This window comes from Chiloscyllium plagiosum, unplaced genomic scaffold (genome assembly GCF_037043375.1).
Source record: "Chiloscyllium plagiosum isolate Xiang-an unplaced genomic scaffold, Cpla_swu_hap1 HiC_scaffold_6, whole genome shotgun sequence".
NCBI classification, from domain to species: Eukaryota; Metazoa; Chordata; class Chondrichthyes; order Orectolobiformes; family Hemiscylliidae; genus Chiloscyllium; species Chiloscyllium plagiosum.
In genome coordinates this window covers 103,419,486-103,446,174 of record NW_028270144.1, presented here as the reverse complement: position 1 = coordinate 103,446,174, position 26,689 = coordinate 103,419,486, and the positions used below count along the sequence as shown (strand labels likewise).

The 26,689-nt window shown below is 38.0% G+C and overlaps 1 protein-coding gene across 1 annotated transcript in view; it reads left to right on the top strand.

The window, feature by feature from the left end:
* Positions 1-26,689, top strand: part of tpte (transmembrane phosphatase with tensin homology) — a 65,656-nt gene that overhangs the window by 29,207 nt on the left and 9,760 nt on the right. Inside the window, exons 8-15 of the mRNA XM_043692713.2 lie at positions 1,303-1,366; positions 1,728-1,792; positions 13,106-13,166; positions 18,481-18,562; positions 18,681-18,769; positions 24,525-24,586; positions 24,726-24,806; positions 25,228-25,333. Coding sequence (XP_043548648.2) covers positions 1,303-1,366; positions 1,728-1,792; positions 13,106-13,166; positions 18,481-18,562; positions 18,681-18,769; positions 24,525-24,586; positions 24,726-24,806; positions 25,228-25,333 — 610 coding nt within the window. The remainder of the gene's footprint in view (positions 1-1,302; positions 1,367-1,727; positions 1,793-13,105; positions 13,167-18,480; positions 18,563-18,680; positions 18,770-24,524; positions 24,587-24,725; positions 24,807-25,227; positions 25,334-26,689) is intronic.

Sequence of the window (26,689 nt, the reverse complement as noted above, 5' to 3'; positions counted from 1 at the left end):
ATATTCAAAACAGTTGGACTTTGATGAAGAGTTGTGGATTGTAGGTACAGACAGGAACATGGAGTTGATCGGCATGTTCTGTCCTTGCCACAGTATTTGGCAGTTCAATGTTTGCTTTCCTCCCTGGACCTGTTTGGGAAGATAGTTATCTAGACCAATTGGAGAACTAAGAAAATAAATTCCATGCTTCAGAGCATAAGCCTTTGAGATACCAATCTTCGGTCTGCTGTTCATACAACAAACTGCCTATTCGAGGATTTAATTGTACTGCTTTAGCAAGTAGAAGGTTTGTGTAATGGTGACTATAAATTTGATTTCTCACCATAGTTTTGCTAGTTGAGATAAAATTTTGAGGATGTAATTCTGTGTTGCTGTGCGTTTCTCCCTCCTTGGTTGTATTTGATTCATAAAAAAATCCAGTCCTTTTATTACTGCAGTGACTACACCAAGATGACTATGCTGTAGAATTCTAGTTAGGTCATCCCATCAGTAGGCTGGTTTTAGTGAGTTTTTGCTAAACTCACTATGAACTTCATGTGACCTTTTTTTCTTTCTTCAATAGTATTTCTACCAAAGAGTTCCTACTTATAAATTTGGAAACTGTCCCTTAACTGACCATAGGATGACATCATTTTCCTTTTAATTAAAATAAACTGATTTCTCTGTCTTAGTTGCCCAGGATACCTTTTATGAAGTAACATGCAAAGAAATCTGGATCATGCTGTCCACAGTGCCTTTCTGCCTCAATGTACTGAGTGAAGTGGATGAATTAAACTTCTGGGGACACTGTATAATAAAGAATTGCAATCGACATAATCATTATGTTGGCACTTCAAGGAAATTTGGGGTCTTAAGGAAACATGGTGTCTGGCTGTAATGGGTGGGGTAAACAAAACCTCAAGATTGTGGAGGAAGAACATAGGAACACAGGAAGTGGTACACTTAACAAGTGAGGTGTGAGCCTGGCATGTACAGAATGACCTTGGATGAACGACTAAAGTGAATTCTGTATTGTGAAGGTCGTCTTTGTTTTATGGATTAGTACAGACATTTTTAGATGGTAACTCTTTTTTTTATTTGAGATATCGCTTTAATATCAGAGGACAAGTTTGGTGAACTAATATTTGCTATTACAAGGCAAAAAATTCACTGGAAGTATTCAGCAAATCAGATGATTTCATGTTAATAACTATGACAATAGGCAAGTTAATGTCAGATGTAGACAATAATGAGAACATTGTAGTTTATTTGTACCATTTAATATTATAGTAATGGAGGATTAACAAACCTTTTAATTTACAGGTATCTGAAAACAAAAGGCGTTACCAAAAGGATGGATTTGACTTGGATCTCACTTACATTACTGGTTTGTAGTTGTCCGTTAGTAAATAGCTCCTTGAAAAGAGAGACACTTTTTTTTTGTTTTCCAATCTCTTGTAGTTAAACAAATAGTTAACATTTTCATAGTTGTTTGTTTTGGTTTGAAACCAGCTGTAATGTACAGAACAATACAGGAATTGATCTGCTTTCTCTTTAGGAGAAGCTTAGTTTTTCTGCAGTGACATGGCTGAAGTTAGTAATCATTTAAAGAATCTGTGCTAACTCCTCCCATATCCATGTCTTTGGAAGAATGTCAGTAATCTGGTGGACTATATTGTAGTGGTGACTTATGAGGATTAGTCATCTGAGGTTAAGTGCCTAATATTTGTCTTTTATACCGTTTACAGACAGAGTCATTGCCATGTCATTCCCATCCTCTGGAAAGCAGTCGCTGTATAGAAATCCAATTGAGGTACAGTATGAGTCTTAATGAACACTTGATTCGTTTAATGCAGTCAAATATATAATTTTACCAAGTAAACTTATAAATTGGGAGGTCTAACAAACTGCATTTGCTTGCTTGGCACAGCAGTCTTATTTATCTTTCTATCCATTATTATGATTCTGACCATTTTGCTTATTGAATGTTCTATTTTGATTATGAAAGGTTTTTTCAAAACTGGCACTGTTTCTGGTTTGGACTGTAATAAAATGTACAAGTTCTGAGAACCTTTTCAGGTACAAAAGCAAACGTGTGACTGAAGTTCAAGTAGCAGCTTGATGCATTCCCTGAATACCTTTTTTATTGTTGGTTCTGTCCAATAAATATTTGGAGTGATATTTGCACACTATATAACTTTTTGGTCCATATAAAGTGGCCACAGGAAGCTAAAACCAATGAGATTGTATCTATTTCAATGGGATCAGGTACATAACTGCATTTTAACATGGCTAGAATACAGAACAACAGATGGCACACCTAACACTGTTTCTTCTGACAAAAGTGCTAGTGGATTATTTGGTAGTTTTATTCATATGAGATGAATTTAAATCACTTTGAACCCAGTTGTCCCACCACAAGACCTTTTTATAATTGGTCATAATATTGACTGTATTGTTGATATAATTTGGATGAAATGGGAAAAAAAATTCCAAGCATGGAGCAGGTTTACTTTTATTTGCTTGAGACATTGTGGACTAACATGCATCTAAATTTGTGTTTTTTTTTTTCTTTCCCCATTGCTGATGCTCCTACTCAAAAAATAAATTCAAAAATTTAAAATAAATCTTGAAGGTACTCAATTTGAAAAATTACTAACTTTGGGCATTGAAACTTTTCATTGAAGGTTCATTGATCCAATTCCTTTTTTGTCTTGCGTATATATAGCAAAAAAGACTTTCTTCATTTTTTTGTGTAACATACTGTTTCTTCTGATTTTTGGTGCATAAAATTGTTAAAAGTGGAACTAGATGAAATCCATTTTGCAGGTTGACTCTACGGTTGCTATCACCCCAATGATGAATAAATTTATACTAATCTGATGAGGTGCCATTTTTAGGTTTCTCATCAGGGATCAATTAGCTCAGTTGTCTGGACAGCTGGTTTGAGAGCCAAGGCAAAAGTGTAGGTTTGGCTCTTGTACCAGCTGAGGTCACTATGAATACCAGTGCCCTGAACCTTCCCCACACCTGAGGTGTGATAACCTTTATTAAACTTAGGTCAGTCTGTCTATTCTTGGGTGGGTGGGTGGTTGTCTCATGACAGCAACCTACCTCACGAGACAATGGCAACTTTCACTTTCTCACCTGTTAGTAATATCCTCCTGCTTTTGTGATTTTATAAGCAGCTGAGTTAAAAGTCCAATAATTTTGTTTCAGCATTAAAGTGAAGCACTTTGTGCTTAGCTATTGACTGTTTGATACCTTGCAACAAACTTGATCCTGCAGAATAGACAATGTGAATGTGAACAGTCCCATGCTGTGTAGGGCATTTTTATATAGTATAATTTTCCAAAATACTGCTTAACTGACTTAAAAATATCTCCTTTGAGAAAGTGAGGACTGCAGGTGCTGAAGATCAGAATAGTGTGGTGCTGGAAAAGCTCAGCAGGTCACACAGTATCAGAGGAGCAGAAGAGTTGACGTTCATTCCTGATGCAGGGTTTATGCCTGGAACCTTGACTTTCCTGCTCCTCCAAATGCTGCCTGACCTGCTGTGCTTTTCCGATGCCACATTTTTCTTGACTCTTTAAAAATGTCACTTGCATGTTCCTATATTCATTTGCTGGAAGGCTGGATCTCTGACAATCATAGCTTTTCAATAATAGCAAGATTATTTAATGGTGACCAGTCTAGCTTGTGACTTGATTAAATTTAAAATATGGCCCTGTCTGATTTGGAAAGTTAGATGATGAGAACTATGTATTTTGTTTTAGTTGGCATTGATATGAAATGCTGTATACAGTTTGCAGCTTAGTTTAAATTGATGCTTACTCTAACCATAAGGCAAATTACCAAGGTAACATTTGAGCCACTTGAGACGTATAGCTTTCTGATTGTAGAAGCCCTGAGCATGTGCACCATGTTTTAATATTTTAGCTGCAGTAATGCACCCCGAGCTAATGGTTTTCATTGCACTACATGTATTTTGTGATTTGAGATAATGGAAGTTGTACCAAAATGTTTCAACCCTAGATCACCACAACTTGTTTGTTACTCAGTTGTTCTCTGATTCACAAAAATAACCAGTTGAGATCTACAGGAATTAATCACTTTTACTTTCTTGTAAAATTTATTTTTGGTCATGTTGTAGATGAATTGAAATGTTGTCATTGTTGAGCCCTTTTTAAATGACACCAACTCAAATTCTCATCTTGCACCCAGTAGGTTATCTTTATTGGTTGTGGCTTTGGTGCCAAAAAGTACGGTCTTTATGGCTTGCTTGAATAGATGTAGTTAGTTGAGGGAATACCCAATTAAACTGAAAGGAGTCAGAGGCTTATTCAAACTGGTGTATATTGATATTTGACATGAGTTGTGGAGCCAGAGTCTGGCAGGTTATTGCATGTTAAGCTGGAGCTTCTGAGAATGACCAGATGTGTAGGGGTGGGACAGAATTACCTTCAGTTTAGTTTATATATTTTGAAATGTGTCAGCATTAATGATTTAAACAATGTTGAACACTTTTTTTTTTAAATTCAACTTGTACTATTTCCCCTTCACTTTTTTAAAATTCCTTTTTGTTCTCTTCAGTTTTACTAATGAACTTCCATTAGCTAACTTACCAGCTGTCTAAAATGTTCTGAAACTTGTAGAGTAAAAATTTTATTTTGTTCCTCAATACTTCTGTTGAAAGTGTAATCCAGATGGAGGAAAATTTCAGGGGTTGGGTTGAAGCCAGGAATTTACCTGAAATGAGGCTTTTTTTGAATCTGATCTGTTTGTCACAGGTTCATAATCTTGCCCATTCTTTTTAAAAAAAACAACTTATCTTGTTTTAGAGAGAATTGGAAAGACAAAGTATGTAGGGGAGGGAAAGTTATTTTTGAAATAACAAATTTGCAACCCAGAAAGATGCATAACCTAATTTGATATTTGCACAATAAAATATTGTCCTTTTTCCACACCTGCTGTTATTGTTCTTTGTTTTTTTCTCTCCTCTATCTGTTCTTCCCCCTTCTCTTTTTTTTGAAAAAAAACCTTTTTGGATCTAAGGTGTGCCACTCGCAATGTAGACTGGTACAGTCAGTTTATGACCAAAATTATGGAGATGTACACAAAACAGTTTTGTATTTTGAAACACTACTGTCAGGGAATGAAGTTGCTGCTTAAACACAAGTCTATGCTGGTTGTATGTGATGCCACTCTAAAACTTTAGAAAAAAAAATCAAGGAATTCTTTTTAATGTAACATGGAAACTTGCGCGAAGCCCCTTGGTTGTCATTTTCTGGTCAACTTGGGTGACATTTTGGATTTATAAACCAATTCACTTGGCAGAATACTGAACTGAAGCAATTAAACTGGATATAATTGTTCCAAGATTTTGATCTTAATTTGCCATGTAAATTTATGCTTTTCTGTGCAGAAATGATTTCCAGAAAGTTGGGTGAGCTATTGATTTCTATAGTGTAGATATTGCTGTGTGCCTAATTTGATAGGTGGTGCACTTCTTTTTAATAATGGAGATTTCACATGATGTTTTAATGCCCAATAATGGGTTGCATGCATGACATTGTATATTAACTTTCAAATTCCAAGTCCCTGAAGGTCTGATTTAAATTTGAGTGAAAGCTTAACTGTTATTTTTTTAAAAAAACAACCATTTAGGATAAAATGCTGGAGGAAAAATATTGAAATGGGTTTGCCTTTTATCTAAAGTTAGGATGACTTTTTGTGCTTTTTCTCAGGGTAGGTGATCATCCTTCCATTTCATTATCTCCTTCCATTCATTCTCTTGCTCTTCTGCTTGATTGCATCAGGGATTGGAAAATTAGTATTTTGTAATTCAGTTATCCATTTCTTTGCACAGTATTTTTAGATCTGAGGTATCTTTTTACTATTTCTCTTAAACCATTCTAACACCGTTATTTTGACCGTGCCTTCACTTTTTACTGGTCTGTAATGTCTTTAAGAAATCACATAGTTGAAGAATTGTCTTGGATCAACACTTTTTTTTTTCCCCACTAATCCAGTTTGTTTCACATGCTGAGTTTTTAGATCTCTTGAATTAGAAATGTTTGTTTTGTAAATTGCTTAACCCATTGTTTTAATTTGTACATTGGATGTGAAGTTTTGGTTAGGCTAGCACTTATTGCCTTTAGTGGTGGTGATGAGCTGCTGGCTTGAACAGCTGCAGTCCATTGTGTATATACATCCACAGTGCTGTTCAGAAGGGATCTTGTCAGGATTTTGATGCAGTGACAGTGAAAGAATGATTGGTTGTATAGTTCCAAGTGAAAATGGGGAGTGGCTTGTGGAATTTGTGTTCACGTGTATCTGCTGCCCTTGTGTTTCTAGGTGGTAGAAGTCGCAGGTTTGGAAGGTGCTATCTAAAGGTGCTTTGGTGAATTATTGCAAAGCATCTTCTAGATAGTACACACTACTGTGCATTGGTGAAAGGAGTGAATGTTGAAGGTGGTAGACTGATTGCCAACTTTATTCTCTCGTTGATCTGCACCCATCTGTGCAAGTGGAGAGTATTCTCTCTGGCTCTTGTGTTTTTGTTTTTGGATGAAGAGGCATGTTACTCATCTCAAAATCTCCTAGCCCCTGACCAGCTCTTGACGTCACAGCTTTTAAATGGCTGATCTAGTTTTGTTTCTGGTCTATTAACTGCTGGGAATCTGACATTCAATTGCTTTACCATTACAACAGGTGGTGATAGATTATCTGTCTTGTTGGCAATGGTCACTGCTTGGCACTTGTGTAATATCAATGTTGCTTGCTGGTTTATCAGCTCTACCCTGGATACTGCTTCAGTATCAAACTTAACCTTTTTATTAAAACCAAAATCCAATCCCATTTGTGAAGTTCAGTGCTACCTGTAAGAGCCAATTGATGGTCATTTCAGGATAATTTCCAAAAAGCAGTAGTATATGTTCCACATGTGAAATGCAGAGGAAATGTCGGCCAATTTCAACATCACGTATTTCAAACAAAAGATTGGCTTCAGTTAAGTTATTGCCATACACAATTGTGTAGTCACTTCCTATCATTACACAGGAAGTCAAAGTCTGCTAATACAAGATTTTTGCATAACCAAACTAGATCAGTAATGAGTTTAATTTTTTTTGCCTAACAGGTGACTTCTTTAAATATTAATGCTACAATGATCATGGCCAGCTCCACCAAAAGAGAATCAAACCCTTGACTTTTAATAGCACTTCCCTGGCTAATTCTTCCACTATATCAATAGCATCTTGGGAGGAGCTACCATTGATCAGAAACAAAACTGGATAAGCCATTTTAATCAAGGGACCACAACAGATCAGAAGCTAAGGTTGGCAGGTAACCTGTCTTTCCAAAGCCTGTACGTCATTTGGTAAGGAACCAATCAAGAATATGCTAGAACATTCCTACTTTTCTGGAAGAGTACAGCTCCAACAACACTAGAAGCTTGATCCCATTTGGGACAAAACAGCTGGTTGCTTGCCGAGCCATTTCCCTTAAGTAGTCTTTCTTAGTCGTGGTAATAGCAGTGTTCATCTGCAAGATGCCATGCAACAACTTTGAAACATTGCTTTTAAAGTAGTTTTAAACCTGGTGAACACTCCATGATCTAGGAGAACAAGGGTAGCAGATGCATGGGAACCTGTAGGTTCTCCTCTAAGCCACTCATCGTCTTCACTTAGAACTAATATTGCTTTTCCTTCACTGTCACTGTATCAAATTCCTGGAAATGCCTTCCCACCAACACTCTGGGTGTACTGACCCTGAGCTGCAATGGCTCAATGACCTAGCTTCTCCTCACTTTTTAAAAGTAAAATTAATCTATTTTCCAAATCTATTTCTTCGGAAATGTTGTTACATACCTCTGGAGTAGCTGGGACTTGAACCATGGTGTCTTGGTTCTGGGGTAGGAACACTACCTCCATGCCACAAGAGGCCCTCCAAGCTGCACCTTTTTTTTTTGTGTGGGAATTGGTAGCACATACTGGTCTCTCTAATGGCACCCTCATCACATGAAACAATAAATTGCTGACAGTTGTTTTCTACCAACCTGTTAATATGTTGAGACAGTGTTTTCTAGTTGGGTCAACAGTTTGTCTTCGCTCATACTTTTGAAATCATTCAGCCAATTTAGTAGAACTGATTTGAGGTATGGGGACTTAGAGTTATGATTTGTGCTCCGTTGTTTCTGATTAGGTTGTGTAAATGGCCTATCCAAAATTTAAGATAGATTAAAAGAACCTGAACTACCAATATTATTTATTATTCCTAAGCCTTTCCTTCCACTACATGCACTTTTTGGGGTTTTTGGTGGGATTGGACAGGTGGAAAATCAACCACTTTACATTCAAGCTATTGGTTTCCATCTAGTATTACAAGTTGTTCAGGTGTTCCCTTTGTAAAACTGGAGAAATTCTAACCCAGCCAATTATTGTCATGGATGTAGGTTTGCTCACTGAACTTGAAGGTTTGTTTTCAGATGTTTCATCACCATACTAGATAACATCAGTGAGCTGCTGAAGCACTGGTCACATGACCCACTTTGTTTAAGGTTTCCTTGGGTCTGAAAACCAAGACAAAACATCTGAAAATGAACCTTCCAACTCAGCGAGCAAACTTTCATCCAGAAGCTCAATTTGAGCTACAAATCTTCCCAAAACTTGCTAATTTTCATGTTAGTACCTTCCCAATTACTTTACTTTGAAGTGAGCAGCATATGGTTTTGTTTTAGTACTCATGGCAGGATTCACCAGCACCATTTGAATCGACCCTACCTGAATGCCAGAGAAATATGGTGATAACTGTCCCTTTTTAAGGTAACACAATTGGTCAGGTGCAATCAGGTTAATCTAACAAGACTAATATTGAAGCTGAGACATTTTTGTTAGCTGGAGTCCTACTTTGTTCATGGGAAAGTGGTTTCTGTAATTTCTGAAATCCTCAATTTCATTGCTAGAGTCCTCCAAAGCAACATTCCTAATTGAACTGTTCCATTGATTTTAATTTTTCTTTCTCTAACAATACTAGGTCTAGGAGCTCCCCATTTTCATGTTTTAGCTTTTTTTTTTTGAATTCCAGTAAAGGACAATCCAATCAAAGGTACCAACAACAAGATGAACAAGTTAAGACTTGGGCAATGAATGGTACAAAATGATTGTGAATTGAGCCACCAACACTGACCTCCAAGACAAAACTGTCCAAACATTCACTGACTTTTGGGTGATGAAAAGCTTAACTGGGCCAGCCACATGTTTAAGCAAAACTTGGTAGAGGTTTGGTACTCTGTGGACTTGGTCCCATCTCCTCCTCCTCCCTCTTCTCCTACACCCCAAATTCGTGCCTTTCTCCAGTCTTTGAGAACTGTTACTATTCTGTTCAAAGTTGTCTCTTTGGGATTCCCTATAGCAGAATTTTTCCTGCAGCAAGTCATCAAGCTTACTGCTTCCTCAGTGTTGAGTCCTTTGCCCTCTATGTCTGACTACCTTAGCAGCAATTTCCTGCAGTTCCCTTCCCATTTATACATGTAGAGGCATTCCTTCCTCTGTACAGCTCTAATTGCTGAACTAACCTTTATACAACTTACAAGGACAGCAGTTCATGAAGGATACCTTCATCAGCAACTTGAGATCTTGACCTCATAGCCCATGCTGTACAATTTGCAAAAGTAAATTTCAATTCTGTGGATGTTTTGTCATGTGTTTCTCTTGGTTGTAGCAGCAGTGACATATGTTGAAATCATTTATTTCAAGGATAGGGGTGGCTCAGTGGTAAGCACTGCTGCCCCTCAGTTCCAGGATTCCACCCTCCGGCGACTGTCTGTCTGGAGTTTGGACATTCCCCCGTGTCTGGGTTTCTTCAGGGTGCTCTGGTTTCTCCCACAGCCCAAAGATGTGCAGGTTAGGTGGATTGGCCATTCTAAACTGCCCACAGTATCCAGAGAATGTACAAGCTTGGTGGAAAGTGCAGGTTTATCGGGTTGTTCTGAGTAAGACCCTCTTCAGAGGGTAGGTGTGGACACGTTGGGCTGAATGGCCTGTTTCCACATGATAGGGATTCTATGATTCTAGAATGCTGCTGTCATTAATGTGCATCTCATTATCTGAAATTTGGATTTTGGATAGTAAAGTGTTCCCATATCCACCAGTTGAGACTTGGTGACAAATGTATTTTGAATTCCACAATGGATAAGCCTATGATCATACTGAGTGGTGCAGGTTTGAGAGGCTGATTGTTCAAATTCTGCTCCTATTAATTCACACACAACATAAAAATGCAATAGGAGCACTTGCCTTTTCCAGATTCTCTTTTTAATTCTTAAACTGCTTTGGTGGTTAGGTGTTATTACAAAAGCCAAGTTCTGAGCAAGTTGCAAATGCTGTAATCAGAATACTGAAAACTGATAGACTTGAAATGTTAACTCTGTTTCTGTTGCCTGACATCCTAAGTATATCCAGCATTCTGATTCACTGATGGCTAAGTTATTTATGAACTAATAAATTCACCACCTTTTCTTCGCATTCCACCCCCCTGCCAATTTAGAAAGGGAAAGGATGGGTAACTGGTGTTAGTGATTCATATCCAGCAGTGTAATAACACCTTGATATGCATGTGTTGTACAGTTCATGAAGAAACCAAACATTTTAAAAATACTTTTTTAATCCAGTTAGTTGAACTGAATCTTGGCTGAATTTTCTGAAAAACACAGCACCCTTCAGAAAGGATCCTGAAATCTACAATTCATGTACCTTGTTCATCCTCTCATATAAAATAAGTTGTCATTTTAAACTAAGGTTTTGCCTGGATGAAGGGACTGACACCATTTTTAACTATGTACTACAGCAATTGCATACAAACTCTATCTCCTTTTTTGTTATGTATCTGTGTGTAGAATTTATTTGTACATTTTTACCCATTACTCATCAGTATTGGGTACCAGTGTTCAGAGGTTTTCTTGCCACAGGAATATATTTAAATACTTTTTGTGCTTGCCTTCCAAACAACAAATGTGCATCTTTGTGCACCATTAGCAGGTAGATTTAAAGAAAGTGTGGGTTCCAGGGTAGTCCCTAATTTGTAAATGGTCAGTGTTTGTTTTTTTTTGTTGAAGTGATGTACCAAAGCTATCCAGCTTTGTTAAAAATGCCTTTTCAAGGTTCAATGCTGCTTGAACACTTAAAGTCTACATATTTAATAATTGGTGAATTTGTCAGTTTTAGTTTTGCTCCTTGTCAGTAAGGAGGGTCTGTGGAAGGGTTTGTGATGTTAGAGTATATCCTCAATGTGTCACTTTTTGTTTCTTTTCCACTTCTGCCATTTACCAGGCTTCGAGTCAAGCTTGGCTTATCTGTGGATGTGTTTGAGTTTCACTATTGTGTGATCAGTTTAAATCACAACCTTTGGTGACCTCAAATGAGTAATTGTTTTGATCTTTAACTACTCCTAGATTGTAGCTGATATTTATTCTCAGTTCAGCCTGGTTCAGTGGATGATTCCCTCTTGTCATTCATGTATTTGGAATTGGAGTTGGGTAGATAGTCAATTTCTTTTTTTTAAGTTTCTGCTTTAACATTTCTCGATCAAAAAGAGAATATATTGTCTCCTTGTTTTGTGGTTCTGTTGTGCTTCCTCAAAGTTTTTTGATCCTTGGCTAAACCAGATGAAGCTACAAACTAGATGCTATTGTTAAAACAGAAGTACTTCGAGTAATCATTACCATCTGTGCAAGTAACTGAAGATCATTTTTCTTAATGGATTTAAAAAAAAGTGACTAATTATTTGCGTTCCACTTTTACACTTGCTAAGAGAACACATACCCTAAGTTACTTTTGATTTCCCTCTTTTTTTAATATCTATTTTTTTTAAAAAAGTAAATGAAAGCCTGACAACTTGCAAGTGAGTACTACTGATCACTGTTCAAAAAGTCCACTACTTTTTGTCATTTACATAAATGATTTGGATGCGAGCTTAAGAGGTACAGTTAGTAAGTTTGCAGATGACACCAAAATTGGAGGTGTAGTGGACAGCAAAGAAGGTCTACTCCGAGTATAATGAGATTTTGATCAGATGGGTCAATGGGTTGAAGTGGCACATGGAGTTTAATTTAGATGTGAGGTACTAGATTTTTGGGAAAGCAAATCTTAATGGGGTGGGGAGTCCAGAACTAGAAGGCATAGGTTTAGGGTGGAAAGATATGAGAGACCGAAGGGGTGACTTTTTCAGAGGGTGGGGAGTGTGTGGAATAGACTGCCAGAGGAAGTGGTGGAGGCTGGTACAATTGCAACATTTAAAAGGCATTTGGATGGGTATATGAATAGGAAGGGTTTGGAGGGATATGGCTGGGTGCTGGCAGGTGGGACTAGATTCGGTTGGAGTAGCTGGTCAGAATGGACAAGTTGGACTGAAGGGTCTGTTTCTGTGCTGTACATCTGACTGTAAAGTATTCTTACCATACCATTTGCATCTTTGAATGGTGAAGAGTTCTTCCTGTGTTCAGGTTAATATGGAAGCAAGGTATGGGACTGCTGGAACTTCTGACTAAACCTGAACTGGAGAAACTATTCATCTTTTGATCGGGGATGACTACTAACCATTTTGCCACTTATCTCCCTCTTTCCCCCACCCCCAAAGAGTGCTAGAATATATGCAAACCTGTGTATAGTAGTGGTCAATGATTTCTTCAGTTTGTTCATTGTGGGATATGGGTGTTGCTGGCTAAGGGTACTAGTTGCCCATCCCTAACTGTTGTATTGTAAGTCACCAAACACGTCAGGCGTGCCTCCATAGTGAGGTGATTCTGATTCTTTCCAGCCTTGTTCTAAGACTGGAATGTGAATTCTGTACACCAGGCAGGCAGGAGAAAATCCTTTTCACCCAAATAGATAGAATCACGATGTTCCACTTTACACCATTGGCTATTAAAGTTATAGGCTTTAAATTAAGAAGGCTTCAGAATGCAGAGCACCAAAATAAAACAAGCTATTTTGACACTTCCTCTTACAAAACTGACTCTTGATCCTGTATAGTATTAGTTTCATCTATGTAAGATGCGATATTGTTGCCAATCTGTTACTGTTAGAGTGGACTTTAAATTAAAAAATAATGTAAAATGTATTCACAGGAGGTTGCAAGATTTTTTGACACCAAGCACAAGGATCACTATAAAGTCTATAATCTATGCAGTAAGTATGTCTTTTTTAGTTGCTTTTTAAAAATTGGAGTGGTTGTATTTAGAGGAAAATATTGAATTATGTAGAATATTTTGCATCTGCAAACTCTAAATGAGGAAAATTGATTTGATGAAGGCAGAGTTTTTCATTTTGAAGTAAACATGCTTTTGCAGCACAATATCAGCAAACTGGATAAGGTTAGGCCATTTGCTGCCAAACTAGGGACTAATATTTGAGATGGCAATTTAATGGGTCATTGTGAGTCTTTTAATCCAAAATGTTCCATAATTTATGCACGTTTTGACCTGTCAAAAGAAATGGCATTTTCTATCAAACATTGATCAAAGTCTTTGTTTTATTTGTCAAGTAGTTACTGGCTTGTTACTTCTAAGCTGTCTTAGGAGCCACAAAATAATTGTGAGAAGATCTTTGATTTCTTTTCACTGCAGAACAAAACACCCTCTCTTTTTTTTTTTAAGAAAAAATAAAATGTACTAAAGGAATCAAGTGGCGTGGAGAAAAAGTATTAATAGAGGAATGGCCATGATCATTTATTGAAGGGCTTACTCCTAATTTCCATTTATTTGGCAGAGTACAAAATGTTCCCCTGACAATAGCTTTTAATTTGGATGATTCTGGGTGTGGGAGGGAAAGCCTAGCTCCGGAACCTAAGGCAATTGTGAACAATATACTGTCAAAGTCTTTTTGGACTGGGAAGGAAGATTGTTCTATTGCGGCATTCATTTGCTGGGTTTGGCAATTTGCTACAACATAAAATTTTAAGTGATCAATTTTAATAGTGTAGATGGAGTTATTTTCTTTGAATTATATACTATTTGGTGTAGATTGCTCCATCCCTGTCCCTCTGTTTCATGCATGTTGCCTCTCTCGCCACCTTTTTATGTAGCTGCTGGGCCTTCAAACTTGGCAACAAATGTCCAAGTCACTCATTTGCAGTGCAAATCGCTCATTCCAATCTGTAACCCATTTATTTGAATCCATCATATCTTGCACTTGTGGTGTGATGACCTTTCCAAAAATAAAGCAAGTGTAAGTCTCATGATCACTACTGATTTGAGAAAACCAAGGAAGTGGCAGTTACTGACTGATCTTCAATAACCTGCCCATGATGCTCACTACAGTTTCACCAGGACTACTCGACCACAATGTCCTACAGAACCTGACATAGACAGGACAGCTGCTTGCCAAAAGATGGTGAAACAAGTAGCTTTGTCCTCAATATAGTAATTGTTCAAGTGCAGCACCAAATAACTCAAGCACATGTTAAGACCAATATAGTTAATGGAAATAGCCTCTAATGGCTGGAGCCACAACTGACTCAAAAATAAATGTTTGTGGTTGTTGGAAGCTAAAGCTTGGTCTGACTATTTTCAGCTGCTTCATCCCTCAAAATTAGTGGAACTGGTTGACTATTCCAGTGCTTGGATCTATTAATAACAGTTCTTGGCCTACTGCAGGACTTGAAAGTGACTGGTAACATTCACTCCACAGAAGTGCTGAGTGACCAACATCTTAAAGAGGGAACTCAACCATTGTCCTTTGACCTTGAAAGGCACCATCATTGGACTCTTTCATTGACATTTTTTTTGAGGGGGTCACTCATTGGACTGGATGAACCATTTGGACACTGCTGATAAGAGCAAAGGGAAAACTGCATGCAATGAAATGAATGAATCTCTTGCCGGGTGCTCAGAACATATCCACCATGGACCAGACTCTGTTTATGACTGGGACTGAATCCTCATTCATAACTGTAGCAACACTGTCCAGGACATGGAATTCATTTTGGTCAACTGTGCAATTGGGTTAATAATCCACCCATCCTCCATAGGCATGTTGTGACCTTTGTATCTACAATTTACAGGAAACATAGCAATTCATTTAAGTTTACTTTGGCACCCTCCTACCTTGCAATCTCTGTCACCAAGTAGGACAAGCAATAATGTTATGTCAACATTGCCTGCAAATTTCCCTCCAGTTGCACCTCGTCCTGATTTTAAATATGTGAGCATTTCTTTGTCAACAGGTTAGTAATTTTGGGGGGATTTTGCCTATTAATATTTGATCACTATTAGCACATGAAAGCAGTGGTTCAGAGTATGCTGTCAATTGGCCAATAAATATGGTTTTGGCTAATCTTTTTGATTTTTAAACAAATGGAATAGTGAGATGACCTGTTTGCTGAGATGTACATTGTGTTGAGGGTTAATTTTGAACTGCTGTAATGTTTTCAAAATGAAGTGTTTTAAGTGTAATCAGCTTTGTGGTTTGATCACAAATAAGAACGCATAGTAAACAAAATTGCACTAACACTCCTGGATATTTAAGTAGTCTTAGTACATTTTCTTATCCTTTTGTTACAGCATTTTCCTCCCCTTTGTCTTTTTTTTTCTTTTGCATTTGCATCGCCATCTTGTCTATATTGTTGCATACTGAGCAAAAACGCATTTTAAGTGGAGCTCTACTCCAGTGTATACACTTATGGATTCTGTGAATTGGAATAGTGTACCACAGGATTTTTGTTTAATAATACTTTGCACCAGTTTTTGCTTGTGCTTCCTAGCCTGGCCTCCTTTTGAAAAACAGAACATACCATGCTGTTAGATCTTTCAGCCCAGTCTGAATGTTAACCATGCCTCCACATCAGATATAAAGAATTGCAACGTGAACACTTGTAAATCCTTGTGGAAACAGACTAGATCAATTCACAAGGATTCACAACTTTCCAAATATTTTGTCTGATAATTTGCATGATACCTAAGGGATATTTTATGGACTGACCTATCTTGGATAGAATAGTGGCAATGCAGATTCTACAGGAGGCACATCAATTTCAACAACTGAAGTGTTCCAAATTGGACTGAACCAAGTGTCCTGTAAATTGAAAACTTGTCACATGTTTCTTCTGTGTGGCTCCTGATGGGTCTACCATTACATTTAGTACTTTGTCCACTCTTTTCTAGTCAAGCTTTTTTTTTGCTGGAGACACTCTCATCTCCAGAAAGGTCAGTATTTGTCCATCCATAATTGTTCTTGAACGGAGTTGCTTGCTTTGCTATTTCAGGAGTCAGTAAAGAGTATTTCACACCCACTCCTGTGGGTCTGGAATCAAATGTAGGGTAAGAATACCAGAGTTCCGCAAGGACATTTAGTGAACCAAATGGGTTTTTGCAACAATCTGTTGTGGTTACCATAACGGAGACTAGCTTTAAATTTGAATTTCCACCAAATTGGTGTGGAGCGATTTAAATCTGTTGCAAGAGCATTAGCTTTGGTACCTAAATGTTACTATCAGGACATTGCTACTGTGCCACCATCTTGCCCCTGCAGTTGCCTTTAGAAATGTAACTGTTGCTAATACTAGTCCTTTTTCAAGGAGATATTAATTTTAATGAGCTCATTGTTACAGATACTATAAAGCTGTTACAAAATAAATTGCAAATAATTCTCTTGGTAATCTCTTCAGAAAACACTGACTGAAGTCTACTTTTAAAATTTAGCTCAGTTTAATATGAAGATGCATCTTTAAGATAACTTGCAATAGAATTGGCCTTGTTGCAATGCTGCATGATTGAACTTGTAATAGAATTGGTCAATTCATTGAATTTCAGTTCATTAACTTGATGTGGTTTATGAATTATAATTCATAATCTTTGATATTTACATGACTAATGTGACAAAATTGTGTTCACACAATTGCATCTTATGATTTCAAGCCTGTAATTCCTGATATTTCAAATGTTTTCTTGTCTCATGCCACATATCACTTGAGTGATGGCAATATTCTGCCTAATTTTCTTTTATAGCTCCTAAAACCTGATCAAAATGAGTTAAACTTTATAGCACAGGAGTTCATGCTAAGTTATTATAGAGCAAAACAGCCTGTCTCATTTTCCCCTAGCCCTCCAAGTTTTTTTTAATTCACTTTGTGGGAGATGGACCTCGTTGGCAACATCTGCATTTTTATTGCCTGTCCAGAGTTTCCCTTCAAAGCAGTGGTGAGCTGCTGCCTCAAATTGCTGCAGTCCATGTGGTGTAGGTTGACCTACAACACCCTTGGGGAGGGAATGGATTTGATCCAGTGAGCATGAAGGAACAGCAATCTCCTTCTGAAATCTTTTCACTCCATTTCCACACTTTTTGTAGGCAGTGCCCCAGATTACTTTTGCTACACCAAAGTAGTAGTTCTAGTATCCTTGCTGCACCTCTTGCTCCACCCTTATCCGTGTCTTTGTTAGTCCTTGTATAATCTCTGTTAATAGGAAGATTGCCTTTGGCTACTTTTTTTTAAAAAAAAAAGTCGTAATATTGAGCACCGCCAATCACCCTCCATTTTCATTCAAATGAGGAACAGCACAACTTCAAAATGATCTAGCTAAAATTTTCTATTGTGGATATAATTGTGGTAAATCTCCTCTGACTCTCTCAAGAAACCTCCCACCATTTCCTAAAGTGTTCTAGAATTTTCTAGAAGTTTCCTAAATTAGACCAGCTTTAGGAGTTCAACATAACTTTCCTGCTTTTGTACCTGATGAAAGCCCAAGATCCCAAATGCTTTGCTATCTCAGTCCACCACCTGGGCAAGTAAATGCCCACATATCTCTGATCTGGCTTGGACTTTAAAACTGCCATTTTAAGTCTGTGTTGCTCCTCTGGTCTTTTCTGCCAAAATGTCTGGTTGGAATAATGCATTATAAGTCTGTCTTTTGAATAACTAATCCCTTTTTTTCCCTGAAAGTTATTCTTGATGTGATTGGGAGGGGTAGCAAAACTTCAATTAATGTTAGTTGCATTAAAGTGAAGCAAGAATTGAAGGACAACTAAATTTACAGGTCATTTCTACAAACTTGGTTTCAAGGTCTGGTGGTGATGTCTCTAGACTAGTAATCTAGAAGCTGAAGTTACTGTTTTGAGGTCACTCGTGTGATTTCTCACCATGACCGGTTGTGAAATTAGAACACCATATTTTTTAAAAAGGAATTAAAAGGAGCTTTATGAAGATCATGAATCTTTGTTTGATTTGTCAAAAGCCTATTTGGGGGTCACTAATGCCCTTTTTTTTTAAGTGAAGGAAATCTTTGGTCTTGGCCTAGTCTAGCCTACATGTGACTCCATTTCCACAACAATATAATTGGCTCATTGGTTCCTGATGGGCATTATTGGATGGGCCATAATTATTAGCCCAGCCACTGAAACCATCCAATGAATAAGTGAAAATAGAAAATTGGCCACCTAATAGCAGTAGGCAGACACCAATTCTTTAACAATCTTCAATATCTGATTCTAACACATGTTTCTATGGTAGGTGAAAAAGGCTACAATCCCAGATTCTTTCATTACAGAGTGGAAAGAGTCTTCATTGATGACCACAATGTGCCTGCTCTGGAGTAAGTTTTACTGGTCACCTTTTAATGGGTGAACACTTCTTCATTCAATCTCTTATTTCTGTGTCTTAGAAATAAAATTGCTTTCCAGTATGACATTTCAAATTGTCATGGTTTTTAGGGACATGCTGAAATTTACAGCTAATGTTCGGGATTGGATGGCAGCTGATGAGAAGAATGTTATAGCAATTCATTGCAAAGGTGGTAAAGGTAAGAGATACTGAGTTTTACTATGGATTCTGCAGAATGTTCTTTCCTATCTGGATAGGGGAAGGAACACAGTATGTGAAGTTTTCGTACCCTCACTGGACCTTGTTCCAGTAGCTTGCTTTAGATTTGCTTCAGCTTGATACATAACAGGCTATTCAGCCCCTTGAGTCTAGATTAGAGTGGTGCTGGAAAAGCACAGGTCAGGCAACATCTGAGGAGCAGGAAAATCAATGTTTTGGTCTCCAGCATCTGCAGTCCTCAATTTCGCCCCTTGAGTTTGTTCAGTTGTTCAAATAAAACATTGATCTGCTTGCTAACCCCCTCTTTATCCATGTTTGATTTGTATACTTTTTAAACCAAATTTGAACATTCATAATCTGTTTAAAATTTCAATTTGTCGAGCATCCAAACTTTCTTTTTCACGAAAAACTACTAGATTTTTGTTCAGAAAATGGGCAATCTTTTAGGATCCTGGCTGACTTGTCAATAGTTGCCAATAAGTGTGGATTACATGCTCCTTTAAATTGTGTTGCAAATTGAGATGATTCTGGCTACTACTGAGGTAGGATTAGCAAATTGTTTGCTGCAGACTAACAATGCTGACATTTAACACTTTCTCTCTCTCTCTGGCCACAGCTAATACTGTTTTTAATATGGTAGCATTATACAAGAAGGGAATTAAGGATAAATCAAAAACTACAGGTCAGTAAGTAATATACAAAGTAGGGAAAAAAGATCAAGACAGAATTAATCTTCACTTGGAGGCAAGAATTAATCAAGGATAGTTAGCATGGCTTTGGCAAGGGGAGATCATGTTTAACAAATTTGATTTGAATTTTTCCAGGAGATGGATGACTGTGTAGATGAGGGTTAGTGTCGTTGGTGTGGTCTACATGGCCTTCAGTAAGGCTTTTGTCAACGGGGACAGTACAGTGGCACAGTGGTTAGCACTGCTGCCTCACAGCGCCAGAGACCTGGGTTCAATTCCCATCTCTGGCAACTGTCTGTATGGAGTTTGCACATTCTCCCTGTGTCTGTGTGGGTTTCCTCCCACAGTCCAAAGATGGGCAGGTTAGGTGAATTGGCCGTGCTAAATTACCTGTAGTGTTAGGTGAAAAGGTAAATGAATATGGGTTGGTTGCTCTTCGGAGGGTCGGTGTGGACTTGTTGGGCCGAAAGACCTGTTTCCACACTGTAAGCAATCTAATCTTAACCAGTCTAATTGTGCTACAAGCTAAGAGTCTGAAATCTGGGGAAATTTAGCAAATTGGATCCAAAATTGGCTTAGTGGTAGGAAGCAGAGGGAGAAGTTGAAGGGTGGTTTTGTAACTGGAAGCCTGTCTGTTGTCCCACAGGTTTTGATATGGGGTCAACTGCTGTTTGTGTTCATTATATCTCTCTCAATCAGATCTAGATCATTGATCAGTAAGTTCTCAGACGAATTGCAAATTGGTGTGGTAAGTAGTGATGAGGAAAGGCTTAGACTTGCGTGTAGATGGACTGAGCAGTGACAATAAAATCTCCACCTGAAAAGTGAGGTGGTGTACTTAGGGAGAACTTTATAAGGCAAGCGAATTCACATTTGAATGGTAGACCTGAGGAAGTAGAGGATCAGACATTGGAGTATGGGTCCATTGATCCTTGAAGGCAGCAGGACAGTTTGCTTAATATAGCAAATTGATGCTTTTCTTAAGGCATTGAATAAAAGAGCAAGGAGATTATGATAGAGCTGTATATAATGTTCATTGCATCACTGCTGGAATATAGTGTGGTTCTAGGTTGATGTGATTGCAATAGAGTTGGTGCAGAAGTGATTCAACCAGGATGTTGCCTGGGCTGGAAAGATTCAGCTGATGAAAGACCAGATAGGCTTGGGTTGCTTGCCTTCTCAGAAGGCTGAGGGGGGAACAATCTGATCAAAGTATGTGATGTTATAAGGGGACATAGGTGTGATACATGGGAAGAAACATTTGAGCTTTCATAGAAGGGTCCATAACCAGGAGTCTGTTTTGTTGAGAAGCTGGAGGTTGAGGGGATTTGAGGGAAAACATCCACCACCCTCGGGTTAAAGATTATCTGGAAATCACTGCCTGAAAGGGTGACAGATGTAGGCACCCTCGAGACCCAAATATTTTAAGAACAATTCAAGTGAGTATTTGAAATGCCCCAGTATACAAAGCTACAGGGAAAATGTTGGAAAAAGGGATTGGAACCACGGTTTGTGTCTGTGCCAGTCATTAATCGGCTGAAGGCCATCTTTGTACTAGAAAACTGATTCTCATGGGATGACTGAGATCTGAAAGGTATGGTATAAGTGAGTGCTCTTTTCTAACAGCCTTGAGGCTGAGGAGAGGGAAGCTAACAATGACAAACTGAGAATATGGTTTTTGGTGTGTAGGAGGGGGGAAATTGTCTTAGTCTACATGGTGTGTATGACTTGTATTGCTAGCATCGTATTGAGTAGTAGAGTGCCAGACCAGGTTTGGGTGGCAAAGAAAGGGAAGCAATTGTCAAGATTGATAGTTTAGTAAAAGAATATTGATGTTTGGGGGGGGGGGGGGGGGAAGAGGGAAGAGAAGAAATCTATAAAAGTTTGGGCAAGTTATGAACTAGAATTTAGTGGCAATTCTCCTACGTACTGGATGTTCAAATACCAGAGATTAAAGGTTGGTTAGAGTTGTCCAGGCATATACTTCCCAGTTTTATTCCAACTGTCATCTCAACTCCAACACTGGTCATTTCCTAATTATTCTGGATAGTTTAATCAACCTACGTAGATATTATCTACCTCTACAGGTAGGACATATACCTAGGGACTCCTGGTCTGGAGGTTGAGAGACAACCACTGTCATATTTTATAAGTGTAGTGAAGTTCTTGCCTACTTTTCCTCTTTCTTTTTAATTCACAACACCAACCCTTCTCTAGTTCCATTTGGTCTTGGGTATCACTGACACACACTACTGGATAATAACATTAGAACTTGGAACAGGTAATTTAGCCCCTCAAGCCACCACTTACTAGATCACGGCTGATCTCTCAGCATCACCACTTTCCTGCTCACTCATAACCTTATTTTAAATGTAGATGGTTACTTTTTGTGGGGAAATAATCCTCATTGGTCAGTTAAAATTAATATTTTTTAACACCTCCTTGATATTGCAGAACAAGTATAAATCACTATGTATAATTTCATAACATTCTAAGACAACATTCCTTGGACATATGCATCCTTCACTATTGCAAATAAACCCTGAGCACCCTGCAGCAGAATAGATGGGATTATTTATCTTGAAAATAAGTGTTTTGCCTAAAGATAGCTGCACAGTTGCATTTATGTTACAGATGAGGAGTGCTGGGAAACTAATGGATTTCAGTGATTTTACAATTGTGCATCTTGTCACGAAGTACACATAATGGAAATGGGAAGTAGTTGAATTAATCAGGTGCCTTTCATTGCCTTCTGGTTATCCAAAGTGCTTTCAATTAGACTTAGTGTAAATTTCCAAAAAGACAATCCAACACCGTGTAGTTGTATTAGCACATAGTTAAACAGTACACAATGAGGCAAAATATGTACTGGTTATGCATTAATGATTTATCAATGCCCTCCTTTAAATGCTGTGCAATTGAAATTTTGGTTCACAACAGTTCAGTGACCTTTTGGATGTTGACTTCCTAAACTGACTTTAACTGTTGAAGAATCAAAGCTAGAATGAAGCTTACAATAGAAGAATTTTTCTACAGAGTAAAATAATTGGGTGATGGTGGGAAGAGAACATGAATCAGTGAGAAATGAGTTATCTGACCAAATTCCAGTTGGTCTTCAAAGTTTGTCTTTTGATACTACTTTAAAAAAATTTCTAATCTTGGTTTGTGAAACACCTATGGAATAATATCTAAAGTCCATTTTCTATTTTCACATGAACATCAGCAACTCGTGATGTTCAAATAGGTTTTTGCTTGTTTTGCTATTCAAGAGGATCAGAAATTAGATCTAAATTTGAGGCAACGTTTTGTACAGTTCAGACAACTTGTGGAATTATTTGATCTAAACTTGCTGCTCTAATTTTTGTTGCTTTTCACAGCTCTTGGTCTCACGGTGGAAGTAGCAATTTGTTTTTGGGTGACACTTTCATGTTTGTTTTTCTTATATTCCATAATCAGTTTATTTTTCTGGAGAGCTTGACTGTTTGGAGACTACAAAGAATCTTGCTATAAAATGGTCACCCCCTTGGGGGTGCTGTTTGGCTATTGGAAAATCCTGAAAAAGGATAACAACAGGGGAATTATTTCAGTGACAAAGATGGGCAAGATTAGAATAGATTCCCTACAGCGTGGAAACAGGCCCTTCTGCCCAACAAGTCCACACTGACCCTCCGAAGAGTAACCAACCCAGACCCATTTCCCTCTGACTAATGCACCTAACACTATGGCCAATTCACCTGACCTGCACATCTTTGACTGTGGGAGGAAACCGGAGCACCCAGAGGAAACCCACGCAGACACAGGGAGAATGTGTGTGTAGAGTTTGCACAGTCGTCAGAGGCTGCAATCGACCCTGGTGTTGAGGCAGCAGTGCTAATCACTGAGCCACTGTGCCACCCCAATGGGCAAAGTAGATGAAAATTGGAAGGTAGGGAGTGTTTGTGTGTAGTTCAAGGGTTAACCTAGAAACTAGGACCAAGAGCAGACATTAGTCCCTTCTGCTCAACCATTAAGTAAAATTATTGCTAATCATCCAATTCAGTTTCCTGTTTTCTTCACTTAACCTTTGAACCCTTTAGCCCCAGAAACTATATCTAACTCTTCCTTGCCAAATATTCCATGGTTTGGCCTCAATCACTCCATGGTCGAGAATTCCACAGACGCTCAATTGTCTCTCTGGGTGAAGAAATTTCTCCTGTCAGTCCTATATGCTGTATCCTTTAAACTGTGACTCCTGGTTCTGGACTCTCCAGACATCAGGAACATCATTTTCTATCCTGTCCAGTTCAAATTTTATAGGTTTGTATTTCCCCTGCATTCTTCTGAACCATAGATTTTTAATAATTAACTCCTTCATAGGAATATACAGTTATTTGAGTACCAAATTTAGCTCTTTTTTAAAAAAAAAGTCTTTAGTCTTAGTACATGAGAATACAACCTTAACAACAGAACTGGGGTCCTTGTCTCAATGCTAACTTTCATATTTGAGTACTCCCCAGGTAAGGGATCTAAATATAGCAGTTATTTGATGTGGAGTAAGATTGTTGTAATTCTGTAAACCTAACAAGGAAGTGTGCTTTATTCTGCATTAAAGAATTGGATTTGCCCTATCCTTATGTCTGCATTCTGAGGACACTCTGCAAACCTCCAACCCCAGCACCCCGCCTCAGATTGTAAAATTGATCCCATTCTTCACAATTAGTCATTGGCAATTTGGGGAAGTCATGACCAAAAAAAAGCACCATGTTGGTCACATATTTGCAAATTATATGATGGTCGGAAGGAAGGAAAGGCAGTCAATTAATGTATGATTATAGGATTCTTTTGTATTTAAAAGGAGCTGATCTGTTCACAAACTCTAAATTAACTGCAGGTCTATTGCAATTTTTAGTTGCACTAACTGGTGTTCTGGATCACAACCATAGGAATATCCTGATGTGGATAAACCTTTTTAAATCTACAGTTGGGATTAAAGTTTTTTAAAAAGGGTGCCTCTTTATTTTTCTCAGATGTATTAGCTTTGAACTTTGAATTTGCCTGTTTTTTTAGGCAGAACTGGAACAATGGTCTGTACCTGGCTGATTGACAGTGACCAATTTGAGAATGCAAAGGTAAACTCTTCCTTTGGTTAAGACATTTTGTATTCGTCTTTTAATCTACTTGTACAGATCTTGTATAGATCACAATATGGATAATAAAGATAATCTATATGTATTAACTGTAATCTTGTAATGTGATTCTTTTTGATAGGAAAGCTTAGACTACTTTGGAGAAAGGAGAACTGACACTAGTGTCAGTTCAAAATTTCAAGGAGTTGAAACTCCCTCCCAGGTAATGATAATAACTATCTAGTTATTTACATGACACACCCTGTCTTGTACATTGGATATTACTACTTGCTAAATATCTGGAATTTTACATGTAGGTCAATTGTTGTATAGCAACCATCCCATAATTTTTAATTACTTATCAAGTCAAGTTGTGGACCATCATTAACTGCGTCTTCCCATGCAGTATGGAGATTGAAACATATTGAGTGCTCTAACCAGATTTGGATACAGCTATACTAAGTCACTGAAATTTCTCTCTACTTAAATTGTGCAGCGGTTTTATTATTGAACAGTCTTCATAAAAAACGGTAGCATATTATGGCACACAATGTAATTTTTCTGTGGACTTTAAACTAGTTTCAGATGAATTGCAAGCTTGTCTGGAAGTGTAGTGTTAAACACTTCTTTTCCTTGCCTTACAGAGCAGATATGTTGGCTATTATGAAGTTATGAAAAATGAGTACAAACGGCAAACTCCACCGCAGAAGAAGTTAAAAATGAAAAGCATTCGAATCTATTCCATTCATGGTAAGCTGCTTTTATTACAATATTTTACTTTCTGGTTTAGTTAATGCTCCCAAGATAGGGATGTAGGACTTTTTAGATTAGATTACAGTGTGGAAACAAGCCCTTCGGCCCAACAAGTCCACACCGACCCATACCCCTACATTTACCCCTATACCTACGGGCAATTTAGCATGGCCAATTCACCTGACCTGCACATCTTTGGAATGTGGGAGGAAACTGGAGCACCCGGAGGAAACCCACGCAGACACGGGGAGAACGTGCAAATTCCACACAGTCAGTCGCCTGAGGCGGGAATTGAACCCGGGTCTCTGGCGCTGTGAGGCAACAGTGCTAACCACTGTGCTGCCCACATAAGACTTGAGCATATAGTCTTAAGCAATGTTGCTATTTAATCATCTATGGTTGGAGTTCTGAAGCAATTATCAGATATCCATGTCTACATTTATATATAACTAAATTGTCAACTCTTGTGTATAGCTTAGAAACTTTATTGAAATGTTTTATCCGAGCACTTAATTCCAATTCTGCCTTGTGTACAGTGAATTTGAATTTGAAAATCCAAATATTAATTGCCCCCTTGGCTTTCAATTCTAGCTGTCTCACATCAATTCCCTAGTAAAGGTTGCACAAAGTTGTGTTTTATGTCACATCATTCATGAACTCTCTAGATAGCCAAAAACTAGACAGCAAGATGAGTAGATAATCTATTTGGGTAGTGTTGTGTGGGTAAATATTGGCCAGATTCCCTGCTCTTAAATCATGCTAGGGATTTTCCATGTTCAGTTGAGAGAAAATAGTTTCAACCGAAAAATAGTAATTCTGGCAGTGCAGAACTGTACTGGAGGATGTTGCCTAGATTTTTATGCTTGCGTGTGACATGATGGGCTGAACGACTGACTTCTTTCAGTGCCAAAAGTGAGCCCACAAGTTTGAGGCAGAAGTGTTACCAACTGATATGGTTGATACGACTAATCTAAACGCCTTTATAGAAAAGATCCAAATAATGCAAAAATTTAAAAGGGAGTATGCGAGAATTAATGTTAAATCTAAAAAAAAAAAAAAAATTTATAAAAGTATCAATGGAGCGATTTAAACAGCTTTCAACAGCTTCTGCAATTAAATCTTAAAGTTTACTTTTTACATTCTCAATCAACAAGGTGCTAATTATTGTCTCAGTTCTGTATTTAGAACCGTTCTTGATTAGAATCTACATTACAACAATAAAAACAGGAATGCTTTGATCCTAAGCTCTTTGTGCCAGCTGTAGATGGAGTACTGCCTGGTTTGAGATGCTGTCTGTTAGATGAGACATCCAGTCCCTGTACACCTCCATCCCCCATCACGAAGGACTCCAAG